We start from the raw sequence: 23,352 nt of genomic DNA, 5'->3' as shown, positions 1-23,352 counted from the left end.
CCCTACATGTTTAATATGTTTGCATATCCCACTATATATTTTTACTCCTTCAAAGAAGTTGACACAACTTATAGAAGAAAAACAATAGATAGGGTTGTTGGTTTTTTTAGGCTGTCAGCATATAATGTACCAAAGACTGCCCTTGGATCCTAAGGCTTTTGCATGTTATGTCAAGTTTTAATGGGCTTCGGAACAAAAATATTTAATAAAACTTTAACCTTTCAAATATCAGAATGTTCCCAGATTACAGTGAGTGGTTCCTGAATCAATGTAAATAAAAGCTGTGACAAGAAAGGAAAATGCTTATTTAATGTTCCTCTTTGTAAACATAGAGGTGATGGATATGCACTAGTGCTATTTTAAGAAGTATCAGTTTAGAAAATTTCATCCATTTCTAAGTGTACATCAGAGTTTTATATTTTCTGAAATTCCTCTTTCGTACAGGCCCTTTATTCCACAATAAACAAGCATGATAAAACAATGTGCAATCTCTCTTCCCTACTAAAAGGAATATTCTCTTTAGGTTATAAATTCTTTGGAGAAGCCCAATTTTTTAAAATCATTAACAGGGCTAGCTATGTCTAGAAGCTTTTAAACAATAGTTATCTATAGCCATCTCTTGTCTATAGTCTTATACTTAGTTTGTAAGCTCTTCAGGGCAAGGCTCATCTCTTTTGTGATGAGTTTCTGCAGTTGCTAGCACAATGGGGCTGTGGCTTCTAGGAGTTATCACAATATAAATAAAAATAGCCACGTCCCTTGGTTTCTTGTATGAACATCAAAATTCAAAAAGGTTTAGAAAAAAGAGGATTAATACCAAATAAATTAATTTCAACAAATAAATGCAAACTTGAAGCCTCTTCTTGCAGACCTGCCTTACACAGAAAAACCTTACTCACGTAAGAGAAGGCTGTGGAGAATCAGTCCGTAGTTCCTGAAAAGAGGGTTGGATTTTCCAATAGTAATTAAAGAATTGTATTCCAGTTTGATTACTGAAGTTTCTTCTCCTACTAATTTCTTACACAAAAGAAACAAATGTGCACATGGAATTTTACGTTGAAACTTTTGGACATAGTAAATGTTATACAAACTTGGGTGCTAAAATTTATTTTTTTAAATGCATATTTAGACACCTAAATAGAAGTATCCTTATTTTCCAAAATTCTGAGTAACTATAACTCTCTTCGATTTTCAAGTACATTGTGCATGCACAGATCAGTGTTGTTTGTGCACACACATTTTTCATGTGCAGTTTCCTGTAAGTCCTTTTGCTTGAAAATTTTAGCCCTATATGTTTAAATGCCATTCCTAAGTATTTTTCTGCCTGGAAACACTATACAGTTTGCTGATGAGCCGCCTTGTACATTAGTTTAGCTGCTTTCTTGGAATAATGTTTGATGTACTGTGCATCAGATAACTGGGAAATAGTATTCTGAAGTTTGAAATATTAGAGTACTGTTTCAGGAATGTTTATATGAATCATTTGCATTTCAGGCATCTACTGTTCTCCTTTTGTATGGTTTTGCAGCTATTGGAGTATTAATAGCTTTTTTCCTGCTGATTCAAACCTGTCCGTGGACGTATTACATATATTGTCTGTTACCGGTACCAGTATGGTATGCAGTTGTGAAAGAGTAAGTAAAGAATCAAGCTGATTCATAAACTCATCTCGCTCGTCTTCTACGCCCTGCCCTTTGTTGACAATCAAATTATGCAAAAGTCATTGAGAAATGTTTTTCTTCCTTTTATGAAGTATTCATTTTCCAGGACCTTCCAGGACACTCTGGTTTATCTCTCCCTAGCAGGTGAAGTGGGGTTTCCAAACTGACAGCTATATTTGGCCCTTCTAGTAGATACCTCTTCTATTTGGAAATTTTTTTGACCAATAAAAATGGTCTCATACCCTCCAAAACCAAAATAACATTGCAGTGTGTGGGAGAAGCTGCCTCTAGACTCTAGCCCCTGGAGCAAGTTCCTGATGTGTTGGAGAGGAATTTTTCAGAAACTGATTTCATAAGTTTGGCAAAATGTTCCTTTTTTCAGTGATTTTTCAAACTAAGTCTGGTCCAAAGTGCTGAACACTCTCAACCCCCACTGCAATTGAGGACACCCAGCACTATTCAGAATCAGGTTCTAATTCTGCAAAATTGGTTGATGGTTCTGGCCTATGCTGAAAAAATGCTCTCGATTATGGAAATATTTGTAAGTTTGCAGTTGCCGTTACCTGCCTGACATATTGGCTGTTTGTATTATTCAAAGAAAACTGTACATTACTGTTGGCTTTTAGTAATGACCTGTTTAAGTAGACACTAATAAAGCTAACCAGGCATATTTTTGTCAACGCTTTTGAATTTTTCATCAGTTTCAGTGGATGCTGAACTTAATGTAAATATTCATAAACTCAGTAGTCCATACACATGAAGGTAGTTCTGATGGTGTCAATGTGTAAAGTTAAAAAAATGAGGGCTGCTTCTGAGCACTTACACTCTTAAACCTCCTAATTTATGGCAGTGATCCTGTCTAATTTGTTTTAACTAAAGATAATGATTGTCCTATGCAATCTTCCTAAACAGATTCAGAGTTATTCAAGACCTTGCGTCATTGCTCTTGGTATTTCCTCTGGGTCAGTCTATTGGATTCTTAGTAGCTGGTGCTCTGGGAATTGAAATATTAGTAAGTACTTTATTACTATGTATTTATAAAGGACCTCATTGTTAGCTTTTTATCTGCTTGAGGAAATGTTGCTTTTATTAAAGTTTGTTTTTCATTTTCTTATTGAAATTTTTTATTAGGTTTTCAGCTTTTTTTACCGCTCTACACTTACTGTTGGTCTCATTGCCTTTGCTGGCTGGCCATTGATCACACGACTGTGGGCTCAGGCAAAGGTACAGTAATGCTTTGCCAAAAGGCATTAAATTGATTGGCAGTTGGTTACCTTTTAGTAAATGGTTGGTCTCCTCTTTTGGACTGTGGTCTCCTGATTCTCATTCCTGTAATGCACTTCCTGTTATCACTATAATGGCTAACATCAAGCAGGACAAGATAATGCCACATTTCCTGGATCTATTGATGTTACAGTTTCACAGGCCAAGCAGTAAGGGTGCTGACCGAGCAGCCCTGTCATGACACTTGACTGAAAGCTGATCTTGACTGTAGTGTGTCTGCACTCTTTTGGTAGTCACTGTAATGGTCCAACAAATTGGTTAGGAAATCCAAGATTTCTGCTGAAGTCTAGTGTCCCAGTTAGCTGTGTCATGTTGCCATCCTGTTTTCAGGCTAGCGTCAGTGTTACCAGTGTTCAGTTGTTGTATTCTGTGATGTAATAATTAAAAGGGCTTGGGATAAAATCCCATGAAAATAGTCATGAAACATACACAGATATTTTACTAAAATGTAACAGTTTTATAAACATTGAGGTCCTTAAAGGAAGCTTACAATGATTAGTCATAATACTGTAGGCCTGTAGCTATTTTTTAAATACAAATATTTATTGAAAATTAATTTTTAAAATAGCTATTATAATAATCTGTCACTGTTTCACTATCTCTGTAACCAAATAGTGTACCTCGTCTCGCCTCTGAATCTGCCATTGTACTAAAGTTTCCCAGCAAAAGCTCTAGTCTGGTGCTGTAGGGTGGGAGTCAGATGGCACTGTTTCCACTTGAATGCGTGGGAAAGCAGCAGCTTTCAATGTCAGCCATCACTGTTAATTTATTCAGAACCCTTTTTAATCCAAAAAACACAGCAAACTCTAATTTTTAAAATGTATTATGACAACTCTAAAGATACTTCTTTTCTCTTGTATTCAAATGAGAGAGATTCCTGAGTCTGTCTTTGCATTATAAAACTGTCCAGGTGGCAGCTTCCTATTCGACTGTTAATTATTTTAATGTATTTAAGACAATTCATGGTTACTTGTTCTTCTGAGTAGTTATATTATAGAATATCTGTGATAATATTAGTTTTATTGGGATCTCATCTTGCATTTCACTGATTTCCAGAAAGTTATAAATAAACCCGGTTTTCTGAATAACAAGTTGTGCTCAAAGGCCCCAATTCAGGAAAGCACTTAAACACACTCTTAACTTTATTTCTTCTTGATTTCAATAGGACTTTAGAAATTATTTAAATGCTTCCCTGAATCAGGGTCAAAGTGCTGTAGTATAAATGGCCCTGTCAATTTTTTTCAGTTTATCCTATCCATGATGCATGCGACCATTTATTCTGATGGAGATTCTAATGGCTGACTGTACTATTAGCTCAGTATAGCAAATACAGAAATGTTTTCTCTGTGCAGTCAGTTTTGTCTGCAGGCATGATTTGCAAAGATGCTGTTGTTTGTTTCTTTCTTCTAGGTAACAACACTGTGCTGGACTCTATTATGTTTACTCTTGGCAATGTTTCCCTTGATGCCTGTTGTAGGAAGAGAGCCTAATATTTCTCTGGTGTAAGAACATTTTGTTGATTAAAGCTCTTTATTTTTCCATTTAATATTCACAAATTTAAATTCCCATATCTAATTTTAAGTAATTTGTCATTGAATAAAAGTCTGTAGCTAATGAAGTACTCACATTAATGGGATGGATTTTTTTTCTCTTTTATTATGTATCTAGCTTTTCTTTGTTTTCCTGTTTCCTGTATCCTTTCCTCCTTGATTTTCTCTTTGGCGTCTCCTTCCCATATTGTGCATTTCCTCCTCTTCTTTCCTTTGTCTCTTCCCCCACTGAGCCATTGTCAGTTTTTTCTTGTGCACTTCTATTATCTCCATCATCCACTCCATTCTCATTGCCAACTACCACTTCATCTTGCAGGCATCACCTCTCACCAGTCTACTTGCCAGTCCCACTGATTGGCCCAGCATGGGTTGGTTAGATGTAGTATAGAACTTAATGCAGAGAAAGAAAATGCTTGATTTGAACTTCACACAACACTTCTTTCCCTGCTCGACACATTGTGCCTAATGGAGTCATTTTAGCATGCTGTCACTGTGCTTGAGTAAGAGATGCCATTAGAGCTCTGATACCTGGCTATGCAGCATGATGTTTGGAAGGTGGGGGAAGAGCTATGATCCTAAATATTTTCAGAGGTATTGATGCTTTTCCCAGACATAATTCCAACACTGCTCATTGAGTTTTAGTCCATCCTAACAGATTTTCGATCCAACCCTTCCCCATCTACTGCCAACCCACTCATCTTTTGTCATTGTGGTAGGCATTTTAGGAATATCTAAGAGGATTTTTCATACCTTATTAGCATCTTTTGGCTGCATATGTATGCATACATTTCCTCCAATCCAGTCTAGTTCATTCTTTTTTTTTTTAATGCACATTGGATTCTATCCACTACTCTGTTCCTCCAGGCACTCCGGTTTCCTTCTCTCCCTGCTTTTTCATTGCAAGTGATCCCTAATGCAACTGGCACTTGCTGGGTATCCTTTTGGTCCCCCTCCTCCAGTTCATCTTTACAGCTCTGAAATGTTTTGTGCTTGTTTAACTGTTGTCTTGGGTTTTTTGGATTTTGAAAATATACATGGCTTCTTGGAACACATGAAGCTAAGGGAAGGGATGGAAGAGAAACTACAAAGATAAATAAACCAGAGCTTCACTGAGATCCAGGTGCATTTATTACACCGTGGTGAGCAAAATGCACATGTTCCAAGGCTATGACCCTAGCAGCCCCAAATCCAAGATCAAGTTTCCTTCAGTAATTTGAAAACTCAAACTAGGTAGCCCTTGTGTAATTTCAATATTGGTTATCATCAGTACCTGCAAGTCATTACATGATGGCAATTCAGTGGCCCGAGTTAATTTTTTGTTGTTTGTTCATTTTTTGCTGTGCATCTGTCCACATTACAAAACCAGTCTCAGACAGGTTGTTGGTAGTCTCTGCAGAGAGTTCAGGGAATGAGTGGGTATTAGAACTTGGGGGGAGGGATAGCTCAGTGGTTTGAGCATTGGCCTGCTAAACCCAGGGTTGTGAGTTCAATCCTTGAAGGGGCCACTTAGGGATCTGGGGCAAAATCAGTACTTGGTCCTGCTATTGAAGGCAGGGTGCTGGACTCAATGACCTTTCAGGGTCCCTTCCAGTTCTATGAGATAGGTATAACTTTATTACTACTTATGGCTGATCCTTTACATCAAGGCTGAAGCATGTTGTAGGAATAGTCCAGGGACGCTTGCAGTACTTTCCCCCTTGCTGAGCTTTTGCTACAAGAAAAAGAACATAAAGATAAACATAACCCATGGTCTGTCTAGTCCACTATCCTATCTTCCAATAGTGGCCAGTGCCAGATGCTTCAGAGGGAGTGAGCAGAACAGAACAATTTATCAAGTGATCCATTCCCTGTTGTCCAGTCCCAGCTTCTAGCAGTCAGAGGTTTAGAGACACCCAATGCATAGAATTGCATCCCTGACTATTTTGGCTAATAGCCATTGGTCGAGTTATTTTACATGAACTTATCTAATTTTTTTTTAACCCAGTTATACTTTTGACCTTCACAACATCCCTGACAATGAGTTCCACATGTTGACTGTGCGTTGTGTAAGAAATACTTCCTTTTGTTTGTTTTAAACCTGCTGCCTATTAATTTCATTGGGTGATCCCTGGTTTGTGTGTTGTGTTCCTTATTCACTTTCTTCACACCATTCATGATTTTATAAACCTTTATCATATTGCCCCTTGGTCGTCTCTCTTCCAAGATGAACAGTCGCAGTCTTTTTAATCTCTCATATGGAAGCTGTTCCATACCCTTAATCATTTTTGTTGTCCTTCTATTGTACTTTTTCAAATTCTAATGTATCTTTTTTTGTGATGAGGTGACCAGAACTGCATGCAGTATTCAAGGTGTGGGTGTATCATGGATTTATATAGTGGCATTATGATATTTTCTATCTTATTATCTATTTCTTTCCTAATAGTCTCTAACGTTTTGTTAGCTTTTTGACTGCCGCTGCACATTGAGCAGATGTTTTCAGAGAACTATTCAAAATGATTCCAAGATCTCTTTCTTGAGTGATAACAGCTAATTTAGACCCCATCATTTTTTGTGTATAGTTGGGATTATGTCTTCCAATGTGCATTACTTTGCATTTCTCAACATTGAATTTCATTTGCCATTTTGTTGCCCAGTTACCCAGTTTTGTGAGATCCCTTTGTAACTCTGCACAATCAGCTTTGGACTTAACTATCTTGAGTAATTTTGTATCATTTGCAAACTTTCCCACCTCACTGTGTACCCCTTTTTCCCGGATCATTTATGAATATGTTGAACAGAACTGGTTTCAGTACAGACCCTTTGTGGACTCTGCTATTTACTTCTCTCCACTGTGAAAACTGACTGTTTATTTCTATCCTGTGTTTCCTATCTTTTAACTGGTTACTGATCCATGAGAGGACCCTTCCCTCTTATACCATGATTGCTTACTTTGCTTAAGAGCCTTTGGTGCGGGACCTTGTCAAAGGCTTTCTGAAAGTCTAAGTACACTGTATCTACTGGATCACCCTTGGACATGTTTGTTGACTCCCTCCTTCAAAGAATTCTAGTATATTGGTGAGGCATGATTTCTACTTAGAAAAGCTGTGTTGACTCTTTTGTATCATGTTCATCTAGGTGTCTGATAATTCTGTTCTTTACTATAGTTTCAACCAATTTGCCTGGTATTGAAGTTAGTCTCACTGGCCTGTAATTTCCAGGATCATCTCTAGAGCCTTTTTAAAATATTGGTGTCACATTAGCTATCCACCAGTCTGACTTAAGCTGATTTAAGCAATAGGTTATATACCACAGTTGTAAGTTCTGCTGTTTCCTAACTGATTCCTTCAGAACTCTTGGGTATTTCCTGGTGATTTACTACTGTTTCATTTTTCCCTGTGTTTCAAAACCTCCTCTATTGACACCTCAATCTGAGACAGTTCCTCAGATTTGCCACCTAAAAAGAATGGCTCAGGTGTGGGAAACTTCCTCACATCTTCTGCTGTGAACACCAATGCAAAGACTTCATTTAGCTTCTCCACAATGGCCTTGTCTTCATTGAGTACTCCTGTAGCACCTTGATCGTCCAGTGGCCTCACTGATTGTTTGCAGGCTTCCTGCTTCTGATGTACTTAAATTTTACTGTTAGATTTTGTGTCTTTTTCTTGTTGCTCTTCAAATCCTTTTTTTTTTTTTTTTGGCCTGACTAAATATACTTTTACATTTGACTTGCCAGTGTTTATGCTCCTTTCTATTTTCTTCAGTAGGATTTGACTTCCAATTTTTAAAGGATGTCTTTTTGCCTCTGACTGCCTCTTTTATTCTGTTGTTTAGCCGTGGTGGTGGGTTTTTTGGTCCTCTTACTGTTTGTTTTTGTTTTTGTTTGTTTTTTTTTATTTGGGATGTACATCCAGTTTGAGCCTCTATTATGATGATTTTAAAAAGTTTCCATTCAACTTGCAGGCATTTCACTCTTATGACTGTTCCTTTTAATTTCTATTTAACTAGCCTCCTCATTTTTGTGTCATTCCCCTCTTGGAAGTTAAATACTACTGTGGTGCGTTTCTTTGGTATTTTGCCCCTTACAAGGGTGTTAAACTTAGTCATAAATTTAGTTAAGTGGAGAACTTTGGTTGTCACTGTTGTCAGTCAGGCTCTTTTAATTTTCATTCATTTTTATAACAGTACAGTAACTCCTCACTTAACGTTGTAGTTATGTTCCTAAAAAATGTGACTTTAAGTGAAACGATGTTAAGAGAATCCAGTTTCCCCATAAGAATGAATGTACATGGGGGGGGGGGGTGTTTAAGGTCCAGGGAATTTTTTTTTTGCCATACAGTACAGTACAGTACTATAGTTGGGAGGTGCCCCCGCCTTACCCCACACAGGCACAGCCCACTGGCACTGGAGACAATGAGGCAGGCAAGGAGGCTGAAGGTGCTGTAGGCTAAGTCTAAGCACATTGCACAGCTGCAGCGGCAGCTTCCCCTACTCTGTAAGCACCAGGGGCGGGGGGGGCTCAACCTTCGGCCCGCCCTTGCCACCCCTTTCCCCAACCCCCCACCCTTAACCCGCCTTTTCTTCCTCCCCCCCCACCTTCCCCTTTACTCCGCATGCCGTGTCCCTTGCTCCTCCCCCCTCCCTCACCTGCCTCCTGCCCGCAGCAATCAGCTGGCTTGCAGCATTCAGGAGGGAGGGGGGAGGAGCGAGGACTCCGCACGCAGGCTCCCTCTCCCTCACCTGCCTCCTGAAGGGTGCAAGCCAGCTGATTGCCACAGGCAGGAGGGAAAGGAGGGAGGGGGGAGCCTGTGCGCTGAATCCTCATTCCTCCTCCCTCCCTCCTGCCCCCGAACATCCCAAGCCAACTGATTGCCGCGGGCAGGAGGGAAGGAGGAGGAGCGAGACGCAGCACACCTCCCCCCTCCCTCCCCTGCCTCCTGCCCGCGGCAATCAGCTGGTTTGTGGAGTTCGGGAAGCAGGGGAGGGAGGGGGAGCCTGCGTGCCGAGTCCTTGCTCCTACCCCCCCTCCCTCCTGAACACCACAAGCCAGCTGATTGCCGTGGGCAGGAGGCGGGAGGAGGACGGGGAAGGCGCTGATCCGCGGGGTCTGCCGGCGGGTGGGAGGCGCTGGGGAGGGGGGGGGGTATGGAAGCTGATGGGGGGGCTGCCAGCTGTGGACAAAGCAGGCAGCCAAACAACATTATTAGTGAAGCATTGCACAACTTTAAATGGAACATGTTCTGTAATTGAGCAGGGACGTAAGATCAAAACAACGTTAAGCAAGAGGACGTTAAGTGGGGAGTTAATGGAAAATAAAACAAAACTTAGATTATTCTATTCAAGTGAGTTGAAACCATCTTTTAAGAAAAAAGAAATTATCATATGATGAATAGTGACATTCTTTCTAGCAGAATCAGACTGTTGTACTACCACTAATATATATTATCATTTAAATGCAATTTCTTAATGTGACCCAAAAAACCTTGAAGCAAATTACTTTAAATCACAGATTTTTGTAATTCAACTCATAGACTTGCAAAGAAAGTAATTCAAAGAAAGCAAAGAATGATGGGTGTTAGGTTAACATGATGAACAAGACACATAAACAAAACAAAGACCTAGGATAGAGAAAAAAGAAGGCCACAGTGAAAGTTTATGGATGACAAGCCTTCAAAAAACATCTGTCACATCATTAATTTTAACTCCTTGGTCTGGTTTCCCAAAGATGGGTTGTAGATGCTTTCTGAATGTTTCTAGCTGTAATTTTGTAAGATGACTAGTTTCATTCCTGTGAGAAAAATCCTATGGGAAAATCATTCTTATGAGAATTTTATAAAGAGGGACATTTTAATAATTGTTTGTTTATTTAACAGAACAGTAGCAGGTTTGGTGATTCTCCTGATCTCTTCCTTCTTCCTGGCATGTCTTTGTAAAAGCAAAAATAAATATGTGCCTAAGAAAGATCTGACAATACTCCTTTTTCAGGTCAGTTGCTAATTTTCAATACATTTGAATGTTGCAAAATAATTTTTATATGTATATTTGTATGTACTGTCTAAGGACCCAGTCCTGCAAACTCTATCAGGAAGTTCTGTTTATTATCGGGAGTTATCCAATTGACTACTTTTTTAATGAAACTATACTCATAGTAATAAGCACTTTTAAATGTGGTAATATTTGCAGTATCAGATATTCATTCTCTCTGTGTGTGTATTGATGCATATGTATAGATACGTGTGTACGTACACACATGCACACACATTTACGTATGTTTATATGCCTTCCTCTTCAAGGTCAATGTCTTACCCTCAATCCACATGTGTAACTTCCAGTGACGTTTGTGTAAACTGCATTCGCTGATTCAAGGACACAGTATGGTCCTAAGAGTTTATCTTTTCGATTTCTGGCTTGAACTTGAAGAATAACACGAATCTGTAATCTAGGTCTTTTCTGCTGGTTAAATCCATTTCTTTTATCATGGCAAAGTTGAGAATTATGTATGGCTTTCTGAAATTGGTGGGTATTTCTTTCACAATATATGTTGCGACAAAGTTCCCCCTCTATCTTGGTGGGTCCTGCGCTTATTGGCAGATTTTCTTGCCACAGAGATTCACCATGTGGGTTGGGGAATAGCCCAGAGACCTTCCCCTCTGGAAGAACCCACGGTCCAAGTCAATTGGGAGGTTTGGGGGGAACCTGGGCCCGCCCTCTACTCTGGGTTCCAGCCCAGGGCCCTGTGGACTGCAGCTGTCTATAGTGCCTCCTGTAACAGCTGCATGACAGCTACAACTCCCTGGGCTACTTCCCCATGCCTCCTCCAAACACCTTCCTTATTCTCACCACAGGATCTTCCTCCTGGTGTCTGCTAACGCTTGTGCTCCTCAGTCCTCCAGCAGCACACCCTCTCACTCTCAGCTCCTTGCGCCTCTTGCTCCCAGCTCCTCACACTTGCACCACAAACTGAAGTGAGCTCCTTTTAAAACCCAGGTGCCTTGATTAGCCTGCCTTAATTGATTCTAGCAGCTTCTTAATTGGCTTCAGGTGTCCTAATTAGCCTGCCTGCCTTAACTGGTTCTAGCAGGTTCCTGATTACTCTAGTGCAGCCCCTTCTCTGGTCACTCAGGGAACAGAAAACTACTCATCCAGTGACCAGTATATTTGCCCTCTACCAGACTCCTGTACCCCACTGGTCTGGGTCTGTCACATATCCCTCCCCCTGCTCAACGCCAAGGGGTTGGGCAGCTTGGGACGCCAGTGCACACGTGACAAGCTGTCAGCGTTGCCATGACGGCTCCCTGCTCTGTGTTGCACAGGAAACTGGAAAGGTTGGAGGGATAAGAACCATCTGGTCAACCTTGTGTTCTTCTCCTTGTTCTGCTGCATCCATTGAAGAGGGGCATGGTCGGTCACGAGGACAAATCTGCGCCCGAGCAGGTAGTAGCGCAATGTTTCCATGGCCCATTTTACAGCAAGGCATTCTCTCTCCACCACTGCATATTTTTGTTCCTTTGGAAGGAGTTTCTGACTGAGGTATAGAATTGGGTGTTCCTCCTCCCTGACCATCTGTGATAGAATGGCCCCCAACCCTACTTCCGATGCATCCGTCTGCAGGATAAACTCCTTGGTGAAATCAGGGGCTATCAGTACGGGGTTACTGCAGAGGGCAGTCCGTAGGTCTGTGAATGCTTCCTCTGCTGCGTCAGACCATCTCACCAGATCAGGTCCACGGGCTTTCACTAGGTCTGTCAGGGGGCTTGCCCTTGTGGCAAAGTGGGGGATAAATCGTCAATAATACCCCACCACACCTAGGAATGCCCGGACTTGTTTCTTGCGACTTGGTCGGGGCCAATTTTGGATGGCCTCTAACTTGTTCACTTGGGGTTTTACCAAACCTTTTCCCACAATGTAGCCAAGATATTTGGCCTCTGTAAACCCAACAGCACACTTGGCAGGGTTTGCTGTAAGGCCAGCTCGCCTGAAGGTATCAAGGACTGCCTCCACCTTCTCCAGGTGAGTTTCCCAGTCTGGGGTATGAATGACCATATCGTCCAAGTAGGCAGCAGCATAACAGTTATGCGGGTGTAATAGCATGTCCATGAGGTACTGGAAGGTAGCTGGGGCCCCATGTAGTCCAAAAGGGAGGACAGTTTATTGAAAAAGACCCTCTGGTGTAGAGAACGCAGTCTTTTCCTTTGCGTCTTCTGCAAGGGGAATCTGCCAGTACCCCTTTGTCAAGTCTAGGGTAGTCAAGTATCGGGCATTACCCAGACGGTCCACTAGCTCATCTATGCGAGGTATGGGGTACGCATCGAACTGGGATACTTCGTTTAGTCTCCGGAAGTCGTTGCAAAATCTTCTGGTGCCATCAGGTTTGGGCACCAGCACGATTGGGCTGGACCACTGACTGTGGGATTCTTGGATGATCCCCAACTCCAGTATTATTTTTTACTTCTGCTTTTATTTCCTCCCTTTTTGCCGCTGGCACCCGATAGGGCCTCATTGTTACTCTGGCCCCAGGGTTTGTGACCATGTGGTGATATGTCTCGGTTGTTCGACCCGGTTTTGTCGAGAACACATCTTGGTTCCGGAAGATCATCTCAGACACCTCATTCTTCTGGTCTGGTGTTAAATCGGGAGACACTCTCACCTGTTTGGAAGGCTTGTTTTCGTGGGTTAGGTCTTTTTGGACCGTTGTGCATGCCTCTTGTGCATGCCAGGGTTTCAGAAGGTTAATGTGATAAATCTGTTCTTGTTTTCTGCGTCCTGGCTGCCGCACCTTGTAGGTTACTTCCCCCATGGGTTCAACCACTTCATAGGGTCCCTGCCATTAGGCCAGAAGCTTGCTTTCTGCCGTGGGTACCAACACCATAACCCGATCCCCTGGTTGGAACTGTCGCACTTTTGCCTGGCGATAGTAATGGGTTCGCTGGGCCTCCTGTGCCTTCTCCAAATGTTCCAGTACAATAGGGGTAACCCGGGCTATCCAGTCTCGCATCTGCATTACATGCTCTATTATATTTCTCCCCTCATTGGGTTCCTCTTCCCAGATCTCTTTGGCGATATCTAGTATGCCATGGGGGTGACGCCTGTATAATAACTTGAAGGGGGAAAACCCAGTTGAGGCCTGAGGTACCTCCCAGATAGCGAACATAAGGTAGGGTAGTAGGGTGTCCCAATCCTTCCCGTCCCGACTTACCACCTTCCTTATCATAGCCTTGAGGGTTCAGTTAAACCTTTCTACCAACCCATCAGTCTGCGGATGGTAGACCGAAGTTCTCAGGATATGTATATGGAGCAGCGTACAGAGGTCCTTCATTAGCTTCGACATAAATGGGGTTCCTTGGTCAGTTAATATCTCCTTCGGTAGCCCCATTCGGGCAAAGATCCCCACCAGCTCTTTGGCTATAGTTTTAGAGGCCGTGTTCCACAGGGGGATGGCTTCTGGGTAGCGAGTAGCATAGTCCAAAACAACAAGTATATATTGGTGGCCCCGAGCCATATTCTCCAGGGGTCCCACTCGGTCCATGGCTATTTGCTCGAAGGGGACCTCTATGATGGGAAAGGGTACTAAAGGTGCCCTCAAGTGGGGACGGGGACTGTGCAGCTGACATTCCGGGCAGGAGGCACAGTACCTCCGCACTTCTTCATGTACTCCGGGCCAGAAGAACCGTCGTAGGACTCGTGCCAGGGTCTTCTCTACCCCAAAATGCCCCCCAAAAAGATGATTATGAGCGAGACTTAATACAGCGTTCTGGTGTTTTTGAGGTACTAGGACCTGCTGTACTTTCTGCCCCTGTACTGGTGAAACCCGGTATAAGAGATCCTTCTTCATTATGAAGTAGGGTCCTGGTCCTTGGGTTTTCCCTTCCACGGGGACCCCATCTATTTCAGTCACCTCCTTCCTAATGTTGTCATACTTTGGGTATTCTGCCTGGTCCCATCCAAAATTTCCTCTCCCGGGGCTAATCTGCCCAAGATGTAGGGGCCCAGTCTCTGTTGCCTCTACTGGTTCAGAAGCATTAGGGCGGGGGTCAGACTCAGGTGCTTCTCCCTCTTGCGTGGCCTCCTTTTCAGCTGCGCGGGTCCGCCTACCTACAAGAGCGACCCTCTGGCTTTGGGTCAGTATTCGGGTTCCCAAGGCCTTAGCTGCCCTTCTTTCCCTTTTTGTCTTTCTACCCTGTCTGGGAGTGGAGAACAAATCTGGGGATATTTCAGAGAAGATTGGAGGTTGACAGTCTGCTGTGAATGCCTCACCAATTTTAGGGTCCCCATCTTTCTCCAATCCCTGTACTAGGAGTAAGTTTCCAAACCCTGGGAAGTCCCTCCCTATGAGCACCGGGTATGGGAGTTTAGGGACTACACCTGCTGCTACCTCAGTAGTGTTCCCTTGGATCTCGATTTTTACTGGGATGGTGGGGTAGTAACTAACTGTCCCATGGACACATGTTATCCCCGTACGTTTAGCCTGTAGCAGCTGACTACGCTTCACGAGCTTCCCTGAGATAAGCGTGATAGCACTCCCCGAATCAACCAGTGCCATGATCCCTACCCCATTTAGTTTCACTAGTCTGGTATACATATGTGGGGTTAGTGAGACCCCAACAAGGTGGATTAGGGAGCATGGATCTGCCCAGTTCCCCAGGTTACACTGCATAGGCTCCTCAGCATTGGGACACTGTGCAGCTATGTGTCCCCACTCCCCACAGGCATAACATCTGTATGGAGCTCTAGGCGTTCCCCGGTCTCTTGGTTTGGGCAGTCTAACATCACGATCCTCTTCTCCCTCAGTGCTCCGACTCTTTGTGGCCTTTGATGGGCCTTCAGCCTCTCTTTTTCCACCTGGGCCCTCCTGGTGTCCCAGTCACCCGAACTTTAGGGCTTGGTGCTGCTAGTTTAACCCGTGGTGCCTCTTCCTTAACTGGTCGGGTCAGCTCCCTCGCTGTCCTTCGCCTCTCTACCAGGGCGACAACCTCGTCATAGGTGGAGGGTTCGTTCTGGCTTACCCAAGCACGAAGGGCTGGTGGTAGTCCCCTCATGTATCGGTCGATGACCAGAACCGCTAGTATCTCTTCCAGACTCCGGGACTCTGTTTGCAACCACTTTCGTGCGAGATGAATGAGGTCATACAATTGGGACTGCGTGGTTTTGTCTTCCTGGTACCTCCAACCGTGATACTGCTGGGCCCGCACTGCTGTCATTAACCCAGATCTGGCCAGGATCTCTGCTTTCAGCTGGGGGTAGTCTGCCGCAGCCTCTTCAGGCAGATCATGGTAGGCTTTCTGGGCCTCCCGACACAGGAATGGGGCAAGGATGCCAGACCACTGATCTCAAAGGCCAGAAGGTATACCTCTACGTCATCCTCCCATGTCATTTTCTGCAGCCAATGACTGGCCCGTATGAGCCGCGTCCCATCATGGCCATGATTCAGCTCTGTAAGGGACTTTACCTGGTTTACCAGTTCCCGCAACATAGCTCGGTCTTGAGCAGCCTGGTCCATCAGCAGGCGATTAGTCTCTTGCTGCAGCCACACTGCCTCCTGTTGGGCGGCTGCCTGGATACGGGTAGCCTCCTGCTGGGCCGCCGTAGCTTGTATCCGTGCCCGCACTACGTCATCCATTGTGGTGGAAAAAAAATAAACCCTCTCCCGTTTTTTGTTGGTTTTTTGTTGGTTTTTTTTTTAAATCATCCTCCTTCTTCTGCCGTGCTGTGCACCCCAAGATCCCATTCCTGACACCAGTGTGACAAAGTTCCTCCTCTATCTTGGTGGGTCCTGCGCTTATTGGCGGATTTTCTTGCTGCAGAGGTTCACCATGTGGGTTGGGGAACAGCCCAGAGACCTTCCCCTCTGGAAGAACCCACAGTCCAGGTCAATTGGGAGGTTTGGGGGGAATCCAGGCCCGCCCTCTACTCTGGATTCCAGCCCAGGGCCCTGTGGACTGCAGCTGTCTATAGTGTCTCCTGTAACAGCTGCATGACAGCTACAACTCCCTGGGCTACTTCCCCATGGCCTCCTCCAAATACCTTCCTTATTCTCACCACAGGACCTTCCTCCTGGTGTCTGCTAACGCTTGTGCTCCTCAGTCCTCCGGCAGCACACCCTCTCACTCTCAGCTCCTTGCACCTCTTGCTCCCAGCTCCGCACAAACTGAAGTGAGCTCCTTTTTAAAACCCAGGTGCCTTGATTAGCCTGCCTTAATTGATTCTAGCAGCTTCTTCTTAATTGGCTCCACGTGTCCTAATTAGCCTGCCTGCCTTAACTGGTTCTGGCAGATTCCGATTACTCTAGTGCAGCCCCTTCTCTGGTCAATCAGGGAACAGAAAACTTCTCAGCCAGTGACCAGTATATTTGCCCTCTACCAGACTCCTGTACCTCACTGATCTGGGTCTGTCACAATGTTTAATTATAAATTACAGGAAGGATTTTGAAAGTTTGCACATCTGTTGTCTTCATTTTTAAACCTATTACACTGGTCTACAATTTTTGAGAAGTCGTCTGCTTCAGAGATAAAATGTGCTATTTATTATGTATTTTGATATGCTGAATTCAAATATGACAGTTAAAACAACTGGCTACTGTTTAAGATTTTACATTTTATGTCTATGTATATTGTGTAGATAGTAGAGTTTTAATCATAAATTGTAAACCTAGGTCTTTTCATGTGTTTATGGTTGCTTTATATGATAATATTTCACCTGTCCTGTTTATAGAAAAAAGAAGAACAGGAGGACTTGTGGCACCTTAGAGACTAACAAATTTATTAGAGCATAAGCTTTCGTGGACTACAGCCCACTTCTTCGGATGCATATAGAATGGAACATATATTGAGGAGATATATATCTGTGTGTATATATATCTCCTCAATATATGTTCCATTCTATATGCATCCGAAGAAGTGGGCTGTAGTCCACGAAAGCTTATGCTCTAATAAATTTGTTAGTCTCTAAGGTGCCACAAGTCCTCCTGTTCTTCTTTTTGCGGATACAGACTAACACGGCTGCTACTCTGAAACTGTCCTGTTTATGTAACACTTTAAAAATCAGCAAAAGTGTTATATAAATAAAATTTATTATGAAACAAAAGGCAAAAAACTGTTCTGTACATAGTTTAGTCCTATTTAGTGTCTACTCGGCGCTTCTTGGCTTGTCTCTTATATTCATTAAATGGAGCATCTCTTGTCACTGTCCCGCAATAGTCTGCAAGCATTGATGGGCTCCATTTGCCCTGATAGCGTTTCTCCATTGTTGCAATGTCCTGGTGAAATCGATTGCCGTACTCGTCACTCACTGCTCCGCAGTTCGGTGGAAAAAAAATCTAGATGAGAGTGCAAAAAATATATCTTTAGTGACATGTTGCAACCAAGGCTTTTGTATGCCTTGAGGAGGTTTTCCACCAACAACCTGTAGTTGTCTGCCTTGTTGTTTCCGAGAAAATGTATTGCCACTAACTGGAAGGCTTTCCATGCCGTCTTTTCCTTGCCACGCAGTGCATGGTCAAATGCATCATCTCGAAGAAGTTCACGAATCTGAGGACCAACAAAGACACCTTCCTTTATCTTAGCTTCACTTAACCTTGGAAATTTTCCACGGAGGTACTTGAAAGCTGCTTGTGTTTTGTCAATGGCCTTGACAAAGTTCTTCATCAGACCCAGCTTGATGTGTAAGGGTGGTAACAAAATCTTCCTTGATTCAACAAGTGGTGGATGCTGAACACTTTTCCTCCCAGGCTCCAATGACTGTCGGAGTGGCCAATCTTTCTTGATGTAGTGGGAATCTCTTGCACGTCTATCCCATTCGCAGAGAAAACAGCAGTACTTTGTGTATCCAGTCTGCAGACCAAGCAAGAGAGCAACAACCTTCAAATCGCCACAGAGCTGCCACTGATGTTGGTCATAGTTTATGCACCTCAAAAGTTGTTTCACGTTGTCATAGGTTTCCTTCATATGGACTGCATGACCAACTGGAATTGATGGCAAAACATTGCCATTATGCAGTAAAACAGCTTTAAGACTCGTCTTCGATGAATCAATGAACAGTCTCCACTCATCTGGATTGTGAACGATGTTGAGGGCTGCCATCACACCATCGATGTTGTTGCAGGCTACAAGATCACCTTCCATGAAGAAGAATGGGACAAGATCCTTTTGACGGTCACGGAACATGGAAACCCTAACATCACCTGCCAGGAGATTCCACTGCTGTAGTCTGGAGCCCAACAGCTCTGCCTTACTCTTGGGTAGTTCCAAATCCCTGACAAGGTCATTCAGTTCACCTTGTGTTATGAGGTGTGGTTCAGAGGAGGAGGATGGGAGAAAATGTGGGTCCTGTGACATTGATGGTTCAGGACCAGAAGTTTCATCCTCTTCCTCTTCCTCATCTGACTCAAGTGAGAATGATTCTGGTGCATCAGGAACCAGCAGTCCTTCTCCGTGGGGTACTGGGCTTATAGCTGATGGAATGTTTGGATAATGCACAGTCCACTTTTTCTTCTTTGACACACCTTTCCAACTGGCAGCACCATGCAGAAGTAACAATTGCTGGTATGATCTGTTGGCTCTCTCCAAATCATTGGCACTGCAAAAGGCATAGATTTCCTTTTCCTGTTCAACCACTGGCGAAGATTTGTTGCACAAGTGTTGCAGCATATGTGGGGGGCCCACCTCTTGTCCTGATCTCCAATTTTGCAGCCAAAATAAAGGTGATAGGCTCTCTTAACCATAGTGGTTATACTGCGCTTTTGTGATGCAAAAGTCACTTCACCACAATCATAGCAGAAGTTATCTGCACTGTTCACACAAGTACGAGGCATCTCTGCTCACTTTGGCTAAACAGAAATGTGTCCCTTTGCAAAATCAAACACTGACAAATAAGAGAGCACGACACTGTATGATTTCTAGAGCTGATATAGGGCAATTTGTTCAGCCGAGTGATGTAAGCTTCGTTATGATTGCATCATCCATGACTTCTAAGAATAACATGATGCAATTCATATCATGTATGACGCAATACCAGCTTCAGATTGCATCGTTCATTGTTTTGCCTAAAAAGCAAGTACTGTCCAAACCCAGTCATAGATTTATTCATAGATCCAGTCAAAGATGTATTTTAGTCATTTCTGGTTTAAATTGACATCCCTTCCCTTTATAACTCACTTATCCTCCGCCATTCCCAAGTCAAGGGTCATCTATACTGACCCAATAGCATATCTTGAAAACTAGAGCCAATCAACAATTTTAAGCATCATTTTCATTCTCAGTGACCCAGAATTAGTAAAGTTTGACTACATTTATTTCAGAAGCATTTTGGCTGTAGAGCAGTGTTACAGCATTTGTCCCCCACCCCACCCCCAACTTAAGTTCTGATAGGTTTTTTTTTTTAAGCCTTATGAATGATTTTAAGTTGTTGAAATTTCTTACTGACCTAAACAATGCATTTAGTACATCATGGAGTAAAGCTTGAAGACTGAACAGTACGGATTAGAAAACACGAAAAAATCAGGTGCCTAAAATGCCTCTTTAAAATATGTGTGCGTATGTGCACAAAGGTAACATTTTTTGCCTCTTTGGCTCAATGCCATGAAAAGAAGTGTGTGGATTTCCAGGGCTACTTTTTTTTGCTCCACATTTAAACATTTAAAATTCTCATAACTGTCATTTGGCAGGCAGTGGCTCTCTCAGTTGCATGTCTCAAAACAAGTGCTGTAGTAACCCAGGTCCCTTGAAACGCAGCCTTATAGGGTAGTTCATTAGGGCTAGTGGAGGATCCCATGGAAACGGACCTGGAGGTAGACGGGAAAGAAAATGCCAGACCACTCGTGAGTCAGATAAGAGAATTCAGGAAATTCTACCCACTCTTAGAACACTTGATTGCATCAGCAATTTTTCTCTGGTTGTTCAGTGAAGACCTTCAGGAGCTCCCCAAATCACCCTTTGAGTAGTGGTTCCTTTCTTTCATTGATAACTAATCAGTAGTCTCCATTAATCTTATTTCAAAAGTCTCCCCAGTGTCTCTCCAAAGGCAGGAGGGACCCAGACCATGGTTCTCATCCCTTCATTCTTCCTCAGAGTGTGAGAAAGGAGAGATCTATTCAGACTTGGATTTGGAAAAGCAGATTACAGAGGCCTTGCACAGACTTTCACAAATGCATCTTTCTTCATTGTTAAAAATGTATTAGTTGCTATCAAGCTGTAGGCGCTCAAAAGGAAAAAGGATTTCAGAAGACTGCTGGTGTTCCTGGAAGATGAGAAACAGCTTTACCTGTTCATCCCTCTGAACAGAAGCTTGAAGACACACCTCTGTCACTCTGGGCTCCAAAGTCCTTCTTCCTATATCATCTCCAAACTGTACAAGCCCAATAGTAGCTTCCAACTTCTTGTCTAGTGTCCCATGAAGTGCACTCGATGATAACAGCATGGCCGAAAAAGCCAGACCTCCTTTCCTCTGGACACCAACATTTCTCTATGGAACCCAGTGAATAAGACATAGGTTGGGTTTTTGTTAATTTTTCTAGAAGGATCTTTGACTTGGGGGGCAAGGGGGCTCAGTTTGCCACAGCTACCTATTTCTCTGAGATTTCTTTATCAGCTACTAATTGGTTCATTGAGGTACCTGTATCAGCTGAGGAAAAAATTCTGTGTCCTTTGACCATCAACAGCTTTAATCATGTGCTAAAGATTCTCTTAGCCTCTCTGCTAGCATCTTCAAGAGCTGATCAGTTAAACAGTGGGGTCAGAATTTCTCTTCTCAACAGAGAATGGTGGTTCTCCCTCTTCAGGCCTCTTGCTTTTTGGAGCATGTTCCTGCTTCTGTTCAGATGGATCTGTCAGAGACGACAGCTTCTCCTCTCCTGATCCTGTTTTCCTATTCTGGGTGCCCTAAATCCTGTCACTCATCCTTTGCCTCTTTCTCTTAGCCTCTAGCAAAACTACTAATTATGTGCACCCCCTTTTGAGTCTTTTGACTTCAACCGACTTAAAGTTTCTTGTGGTGATTACTTCTGCTTGTCGTTTGGTTAAGAGAGCTGCTCTTTCATGCCAGGAACCCTATAATGCTCTCCACAAGGGCATGGCAGATCTTTTTATTTGCTTGAGCTTACTGCTGTAGGTTGTTTTGGAATTTCATCTGAATGAGGATGTCTTCTCTCCCAGTGTGTGTCATAACCCAGATGTTCTGCACTTGTGAAAATCAGGCCATAAAAGTTCCCTATTATGAAGCATGTAATTTTTGGTTATGACACACACTGGGGGGGAAGACATCCTCATTCAGATGAAATTCCACACTGAAAGAAAGACACACACTAGGAGGGAAGACATCCTCATTCAGATGTCAGAAATGAAAGATTGGGCATAATTTATACTTCTGTAGGACCTTTAAAGCTTTCCTACATAGGAACCAATCATTAGAGTATATCACAGAACTAACTTGCCCAAGTGGTTCAGGACTAGCATCTAGAAAGTTGAGGTAACATCTCTGGAGAGGATCAAGGCTTATATTACATCTGGTTTGTTGCCCTTTCTTTGTCCAAAAAAGACCCAGCCTTGGTGGATGAGTTTGGGAACTTCATGATTCTTGTATACTTTCATGAATCGTTACTGTTTGGATGTTCTGGTGGATAGAGAGTGCCCAGACTGAAGAAAGCTTAGGGGATCAACCTTCTTTATTAAGGAGGGGGACAGGAGGTTAAAATATCTTCCTACTCTTTTCCTGTTCCAGTACATCCCATCTTCTTAATCCACTGTTTACTGCAGATGCTGCCACTGTGACCACTTCCCTTCCCCTGTTTAGGTTGGCACTTTGATATAGGACCCTGCAGTCGGGTTTTGTCTTGTGGCACATTTCTTTCCTTATCATTTAGCTCTTTGAGGTGCTGTGAGCCTAGGCACTCGTAGCCTTCCATGCTTGCAAACAGCATGGGTTTTTGAGGGATAAGGAATCCGCTGGTGAACTGCTGGACCTTTTGTCAGCTAGGATCTTTGGAATGGTGGGGTGGCAGACAGGCCTTGGTGGCCCACTTCTCTACTTCAGCAGGAAAGATCCATGTGGAGTCTTGGTGCCACCTATGTCAATAGGTCACTGGAGGGAGCTACTATCAGCATTTTCTGCAATCTGGCAGCAGGAGTCTTGGGGTAGGTAAAAACAGTGACGACGAGTATTTTATCTCCAGCAACATCCTTGCCATCAACCCACTCCTTCCTGTCTAGCTGCAGGATAATTCTCAGAGATAGATCCTTTGTTCCACTCCTGAGCCCTATTCTCGTATTGACTTCAGTTTTAGACCTAATTCTCCAGCTTGACACAATTCACTGTTTATTTGAGCTATAAAGTACTAATTACTCCCCTGTAGTCTATAAAGATAAAAATTGCAAACAAAGGTTTGCTGTTGATGGTGTTAGACCAAAAATTGCATTTTTAGTTGCACTTTGTTCAATATAGAGAGTAGGGTATTGTTTCTTTTATTTAATACGGTTTTGTGTTTAAAAAAATCAATAATCATAAGACTTCAGGAATGGGGAAAAATGTGGGATACATTTGCCATTTGCCAACTATACAGTGTTTATTGAATCTCTTAAAATTCTCTCACTGGAGTGCACGTTAGTTTAAATTAATCACAGAGGTGTCACAGCAGATTTGCATACAGAGGCCAGTGTAGTACAGGAAGCTGTTTTGTCCATTTGTTACTAACATGGGGCTCCTAAGAGACCTGAGTTTCATGTGGATGTGAAGGTATCATGTTCCCTGTGAAACGGGTAAATTATTAATCTCATTTTACAGATGGGGAAATTAACGAAGACTGTGACTTTATTAAGGCCACAATAGAAGTCATTGTCAATGCTGGCATTAGAATACAGGAGTTCTTGGCTACCAGTTTTAGGCTTACACCATGC

At 43.0% G+C, this 23,352-nt stretch overlaps 1 protein-coding gene across 25 annotated transcripts in view; it reads left to right on the top strand.

Annotated features, from left to right (window-relative positions):
* Positions 1–23,352, top strand: part of PIGN (phosphatidylinositol glycan anchor biosynthesis class N) — a 155,976-nt gene that overhangs the window by 92,657 nt on the left and 39,967 nt on the right. For 23 of the 25 annotated variants that reach the window (XR_010598692.1, XR_010598694.1, XR_010598690.1 and 20 more), the window contains 5 exons: positions 1,495–1,634; positions 2,574–2,673; positions 2,793–2,885; positions 4,356–4,447; positions 10,345–10,456. Coding sequence is in view for 15 of the 25 variants with exons in the window: in XM_065584832.1 (XP_065440904.1) it covers positions 1,495–1,634; positions 2,574–2,673; positions 2,793–2,885; positions 4,356–4,447; positions 10,345–10,456 (537 nt within the window). In the remaining 10 variants the exon portion in view is untranslated. The remainder of the gene's footprint in view (positions 1–1,494; positions 1,635–2,573; positions 2,674–2,792; positions 2,886–4,355; positions 4,448–10,344; positions 10,457–23,352) is intronic. The other 2 variants (XM_042860609.2, XM_065584834.1) reach the window with 1 other exon arrangement.

The sequence above is a fragment of the Chrysemys picta genome, chromosome 2 (genome assembly GCF_011386835.1).
Source record: "Chrysemys picta bellii isolate R12L10 chromosome 2, ASM1138683v2, whole genome shotgun sequence".
Classification (NCBI taxonomy): domain Eukaryota; kingdom Metazoa; phylum Chordata; order Testudines; family Emydidae; genus Chrysemys; species Chrysemys picta.
The sequence above is the reverse complement of the archived record's forward strand: the minus strand, read 5'-3'. Positions and strand labels throughout refer to the sequence as shown.